This window comes from Mustela erminea, chromosome 4 (assembly GCF_009829155.1).
Source record: "Mustela erminea isolate mMusErm1 chromosome 4, mMusErm1.Pri, whole genome shotgun sequence".
Taxonomy (NCBI): domain Eukaryota; kingdom Metazoa; phylum Chordata; class Mammalia; order Carnivora; family Mustelidae; genus Mustela; species Mustela erminea.
Genome location: NC_045617.1, coordinates 7,901,454 through 7,908,094, shown reverse-complemented (window position 1 = coordinate 7,908,094; position 6,641 = coordinate 7,901,454). Strand labels below are relative to the sequence as shown.

Below are 6,641 nucleotides of genomic sequence, written 5' to 3'. Positions count from 1 at the left end.
TCGGCTGAAGCTTCTCCTCCCCTCTTCCAGGCGCGCGTTGCGCGTGCGCCTTTGCACATTCTAGGGCCTTCTAGAAAAGGAGGACGGTAGGGCGGAGCTTGAAGTTGGGATGTGACGAGGGAGGGTGGGCCCTTCACGGGAAAGCTGGGCTTCTGAGCGAGTTGCGCGGGTTTGCTTTTAACGGTCTTCGGCGAGCACGTGGCGAGTCACGAGCTCGGTTCCTGCGCTCACGGGCCTAGGCTTGTGGCCCGGAAGCGCTTTACATGGGCCATATGGGAAAAATGACAACTATGGTTTCTGGAAAGAAACCGCATCTTGCGCTGCCCCGGGTTTCCTCATTGTCCGGCGGGGTTGCATGTGGATCCCACAGCGACCCGCGGTCGCTTTAAGACCAAACAAAGCAACTCAACCCTGGCGGAACACGGAGCCCAAACTAGCGGGTTGCGCCCCTCCCGCAAGCGCGTCGCTGCGACGTGGTTGGCGGGCTGCAGCGTCACGTGCACGCCAGCGCAGGCAGTGATTGGAGGAGCCTAGGTAACAGATCGGCCGGTCAGCCGCTGGGCGGCGGGACTTGTTAGTTCCGGGTCGAGGTGCAGGTGACCTCCGGCATCTAAAAGCTTTCCCCGCAGTTAACATGGCTGCTGCCGGCGAGCAGATGGGACGCTGATGAGGGAAGCGCGCGAGGCTTTTCTGAGGCTTTGCCAGCGATCCCTCAGCAATGGCGCTCCGGTCGCGGCTCTGGGAGTGGCTGTCGGTTTGCAGGAACCCTGGTAATTCTGGCTTCTCTCAGATGACCCCCCAGGGCCTGCACGCTAAGTGTGTGTTCGCGAGCCGCGTTTTCTGTTAACCGCCCCCGACCCCCGTGTCCCCGAGCAGGATACTGGCTAACAGCACTGCGGAGACAATAGGAAATTAAGAACCAGGGTCTGTGATGACTGTACTCTGTGACCAGACTTCCCTCTTGTCTCCCTTCCGGGGAGTGGATGGGGACAGAGGTGGGGTCAGAGTCCCGTTTTGTCCGTGTTTGTCATTTCTCAAGATACACGTGGTGGTTCCCATTCTTAGGGTGTGGGGTCGCAGCGTTCTCAACGAGTTCCAAGCCAGCGCCGAAGCCTGACGTGGACCCTCTGGATAATGGAGCTGTTGCCCCAGAGTTCACCAATCGGAACCCCCGCAATCTGGAACTCTTAGGAGTGGCCAGGAAAGAGCGGGGTTGGGGGACAGCGTGGCCCTCCCGAGAGTTCTGGCACAGGTAATTAAGGCGGCTGTTTAATCGGTTTTACATAGCAGTGCGCGGTACCCTACAAATTGTTTCAATTCAGTCAACCGGCCAGGTGTTTCTGGAGATTGTCTTCTCAGGAAGCAGCCACTGGGTGGCGGAGGGGCTAGTGGGCGGGGATGGGGGTCGGGGGACCTTGCGGGGAGGCGGGGATGGGCCCGGAGAGACAGACAATAAATAGGTGCCAGGGTCAGGGAGAAAATTTAAAGAGGGTGATGTTCGGAGGGGGAGACTGGGCGCCTGCTCAGGTCCCTTCTGAAAGTTTGCCGAGAAGAGCGTTCCCGGCAGAGGAGATGGCCGCGGTGGGAATGGGCTCGTGTGTGAACCACAAGGCCAGTGTACCTGGAGCTCCGTGCACAGGAGTGAACAGTGTGGGAGGGAAATGGTGCGGTAGGTGGGAGACAGATCATTAGCTTTGTAAACTGAAGTAAGCACGTCACAGTTGTTCTCAATAGTGGGAAGCTGAGAGAATTTAATACATTTTGAACTTGAAGACCGTTCTGGTTGCTCTGGGGAGAAGTTTGTAAGGGGGGGAAGAATAGAAGCAGGGAGACAAGTGAGGAGTCTGTTCTTTGTTATAAAAATGGTTACTTATTGAATACTTTGTATCTACCAGGAACCCTTAGTTGCTTTTTGTGCACTTTCTCATTTAACCCTTAGAATTACCTTATGAAGCAGGTACAGTAATTTCCTCCATTTTATGGGAGCGAGAGAATCGAGGCTTAGGGGAGACCAGGTTAATAAGCTATAGAGCGAAGTTATAAACATGTTTTTGTCTGACCTGCCTGAGAGCCAAGACACTATAAATTGTTACCACTGTGTTGCTTTATATTATTTACTTGGTTATTTGCTTAGTAAACATTTGTTAAGAATGGAGTCTGTCTTTCTTTCTTTCTTTCTTTCTTTCTTTCTTTCCTTTTAAATATTTTTATTTATTTGACAGATCACAAGTAGGCAGAGAGGCAGGCAGAGAGAGAGGAGGAGGAGGCAGGCTCCCTGCTGAGCAGAGAACCCTATGTGAGGCTCTATCCCAGGATCCTGGGATCATGACCTGAGCAGAAGACAGAGGCTTTAACCCCTGAGCCACCCAGGCGCCCCATGAATGGAGTATTTCTTACAGACTATATAAAATTGTAATTGCAAGTTACATAGGAGTCATAACTGTGTGACACATTCATTCAACAAACCTTAGGCCTATGGCACTTCAAAGGCATTGCATGTCATCCTTGTTAGCAAAAATTTTATGTTTTGTTGTAGAAGAGGGAATAAGGTTAATAAAATTTTACAGTTGCTATGATGCATTTTTACTTAGTGTACATAGAAAGGAGTCAAAGGGAGTAGTAGGCAGATCACTTGAATTAATCTAAAATTCTTTTGACACATTCAACCTATTTACTTAATATTGGATTATTTAAGTAATTAGAGATCTATTTTCCCACTTCTTTTTCCCTATCTGGTGTATTCACAGTATTATCAATATAGCATTTTGGCATATTATAATAGGAAGTGACCTTAGAGAGGATGAGTCCTATGCCTTTGTTGAACAAATGGTTTAAGACAAGGATCAGCAAACTATGGCCCATGGGCCATAGTTGGCTTGCAAAGCTTAAAATTTCCTTCCTTTAAAATGTGAAAAAGAGGGGCGCCTGGGTAGCTCAGTGGGTTAAGCCACTGCTTTCAGCTCAGGTCATGATCTCAGGGTCCTAGGATCGAGTCCCGTATCGGGCTCTCTGCTCGGCAGGGAGCCTGCTTCCCTCTCTCTCTCTCTCTGCCTGCCTCTCCATCTACTTGTGATTTCTCTCTGTCAAATAAATAAATAAAATCTTAAAAAAAAATAAATAAAATGTGAAAAAGAATCCCAAAGAATAATATTTTGTGATGTGAGAATGATATAAAATTCAAATTTTATTATCCACAAAGAATGTTTTATTGTAACATAACACCACTCATTTTCACCTGGCTGTTCTAGTATTATTATGGCTGAGTTGAGCAGTTGCAGGAGACTCTAGGGCTCACATACCTAAAACATTTACTATCTGAGTCCTAATGGAAAAGGACTGTTGACCTTTGATTAAGAAACTGTGATTTTGGGGGCGCCTGAGTGGCTCAGTCCTTAAACGTCTGCCTTCGGCCCAGGTCATGATCCCAGGGTCCTGCAATCATGCCCCACATCGGCTCCCTGTTCGATTGGGAACCTGCTTCTCCCTCTGCCAACCGCTTCCCCTGCTTGTGCTTTCTCTGTCTGTGTCTCTCTCTTTCTCTCTCTGTCAAATAAATAAATAAAATCTTTTTTAAAAAATTACAAATATTAGCTTACCACGTACACTCTTTGTCATCTGATCTTTTTCATCTGAATCCTCTCTGCCCCCTTCAGAATACTTCCTTGTGTCGTTGAGGAACAGTGGCTCTGGAGCCAGACCCCTTGATTGACGTCCTAGTTCTATCACTTACCATTAGTTGTAATCTTGCTGAAGTTACTAAACCTTTCTGTGTCAGTTTCTGTGACCTTAAAAAAAAGAGAAAGAAAAAGAAAAGAGAGGAAAAACGTGAGATCATTTTGAAACAGGAGCTCTGCCTGTAAGCAGGAGGACAGTGCCTGGCACAGTAGGTGCTCAACAAATGGCAACAGCAGCACTGCCGGAAGTGCTACGTCATTCTTTCTGGTGGCTGTATAGAATACCACCGTATGGCTGCCTTAGTGAGCTAGCTTCTTACTGATGATTACCGTAATGATCCCAAACAGGGTAGCAATGAATTGCCTAGTCCATGCATCTCATCAGTGAGATCAGCGTATTTTTATGGGCCCAAGAGTCTTTAATATTTTGTTGCTGTGAACGGTCTGTTCAAACGTTTTGACTGTTAAGGTACTGTTTTTGTTTTTTTTAAACTAATTATAGGAGGCTCTCACGTATGGAAATTAGTCCCGTGAATAATATGTGTTTAAAGTATTTTTTGTTTCTTGCTGCCTTTTTACTTTAGTTTACTGTTTTCTTAACTGTAGAAAACTTGGTCAATTTTTTCTTTATAAAGGTTGGATGACATGGTTTGATGTCCTGTACAAATAGGCTTACTTTAGATTTAATCATAGAAAACAAACTGAGCATTGCTGGAGGGGAAAGAGGTCGGGAGATGGGATAACTGGGTAGTGGACATTAAGGTGGGCACGTGATGTAATAAGCACTGGATGTTATATAAGACTGATGAATCACTTTGAAACTAATGTTACATGTTAATAGAGTTTAAACTAACTAACTAAATAAGACTTAGTTTGACGTTGTAAAAATATCTGCTTGCTAGTATTACAATTTCAGTTTTTAATTTAAATCTTTGATCGATCTTACATTTATTTTAGTGTTAGCTGGAAAGTAGAAACATAATGTAAGTGAATATCCTTACTCAACGGAGGGTCACAGAGCTTAGCTCTTCCTCCTGAAATCCTTTTTTGAAGTAATGCTGTGTAATTCTCACATCTCAAATACCAGATTTCTCCTGGATATTTGAAGTTAAGTGGAAATGTTTGGTTTATTGTTATTGAGGATATCCTCATAAAGACAGGGAAAACAGCTCTTCCAAGTCAAATCCAGGTTAACTGTGTTGAAGTAAGTGAAACAGACATTGTATTCTTGAGCAATATGTAGGCATTTATTCACCTGAGGCCTTTTACCTTTAGGACCCTTTTGTGATTTTCTTCTCTCCTCATCTCCCTTAGGTTGCGAGTTATCAGGACTCAGCATCACGTGGAAGCGCGGGTCGAGCATCGCAGCGGCCAGATTGTGGTTTCAGCATCCACTCGGGAATGGGCTATTAAAAAGCACCTTTACAGCACCAGAAATGTGGTGGCCTGTGAGAGTGTAGGACGAGTGCTGGCAGAGCGATGCTTAGAGGCAGGAATCAACTTCATGGTCTACCAGCCCACTCCTTGGGAGGCAGCCTCAGACTCGGTATTTTGGTTTTCATGTACTTATTTTTTAAAAAGTAAGAATTCCTGGGTCGTTAAGCCGCTGCCTTCGGCTCAGGTCATGATCTCAGGTCCTGAGACTGAGTCCTGCATCGGGCTCTCTGCTCAGCAGGGTGCCTGCTTCCCTCTCTCTCTCTCTCTGCCTGCCTCTCTGCCAACTTGTGATCTCTCTCTGTCAAATAAATAAATAAAATCTTAAAAAAAAAAAAAAAGTAGGAATTCCTGACAGCGGGTCGTTACACAGTAACAATAGTTGCATTAAGTTCTTTCCATGTGGCAGATGCTGAGGTGGGCATCCTGACATATGTGACCTCATTCCATCCTCATTGCAGCCCAGAGGTCAGGAGTCGTATGCCCCAGGTCACCTGAGGCTGGCTTGTCCCGAGTGAGTCCAGGGTGACTGACTGTAGAGCCACGATGTCCCCCACTCTGCTTCCCTGTCCATGTGTTAACATCTTGTCTGTATGATGAAATGCTGCTAATCTTCGACATCTCTAGAGTCTCTTATCTGTGTCATCGTTACCACTTTCTGGAAAAATCTGTGCAGGCTGAAGAGTTAGCAAGGAGCAAATCAGCTGTTTTCGTTCTCTTGGGAAGTGAACTGTTTATTGTCAGCTTTCTTGTGCTGACTTAACTTTTTCCTTTTTTCGGGTCTTCAAAACCAGATAAAACGACTGCAGAGTGCCATGACGGAAGGCGGTGTGGTGCTGCAGGAGCCTCGGAGAATCTATGAATGAGAGAGGAGCATTGTTTGGAACCTATGAATACAAAAGCTGTGAGCTGTTCCGTCCTCCAGAAGAGAGCATCTGGAAGAACATCCAGCTTGGAATTTTTGTCTAATCATGTAACTGTGAAGTGTTGTCACTAGTTAAGGTCATCCCCACCTCCCCTTGCGTGGGCGTTGAGGGGGCGGTGGTTTAATCAAGGGCTAAATTCTTCCCCTCTCTTGGACAGAAGTATCTGAGAAAAGCTGTTGTCAATTATGATTAACTTTGCAAGGACAAATGTTTATAAGTTAAAGAATAAACGCAGATTATGAGCTGTTTTTGGTTACGTGAAATCTTTGCCTTTGAGCCCTCTGTGGCGAGAGTACACATACGAGGTTTGTACAGACTGCTTGTTACCATGTCCAGCTCATAGTGGTTGATTTCAATAAATGAGAGCTGTTGCTACAGAGTGTGGACCTTTTTTTAAAATAGGAAATGTCCTTTTCAGTTAATTATTATAAACAGTGCTGTGAAGATAAAAGGGACAAATCATGACCTTATTTGGGCTCTTGATCCCTGACATGCAGAACCAGATGTGAAGAAGAAGGAATGCGGAGTGGAGGCGGACAGAGCGGGGTCAGCTTATGCTCAGTTCGGCTTGACAGGAGAGTCTGCTGGGTAGGAGAAGCAGCTTGAA

The 6,641-nt window shown here is 45.9% G+C and overlaps 1 protein-coding gene across 2 annotated transcripts; it reads left to right on the top strand.

Annotated features, from left to right (window-relative positions):
* Positions 1-541: 541 nt before the first annotated feature.
* On the top strand, positions 542-6,413 carry MRPL18 (mitochondrial ribosomal protein L18). Of its 2 annotated transcripts, none has more exons than XM_032338569.1 (4): positions 542-770; positions 1,066-1,252; positions 4,989-5,071; positions 5,903-5,970. In XM_032338569.1, exons 1-4 carry the CDS (start codon positions 719-721, stop codon positions 5,968-5,970), a joined length of 390 nt encoding a protein of 129 aa, XP_032194460.1. In that variant the 5' UTR covers positions 542-718. The 2 variants fall into 2 exon arrangements, with proteins under 2 accessions (XP_032194460.1, XP_032194459.1); XM_032338568.1 differs by having other exon boundaries at positions 553-770; positions 4,989-5,220; positions 5,903-6,413.
* The last annotated feature ends 228 nt before the right edge of the window (positions 6,414-6,641 follow it).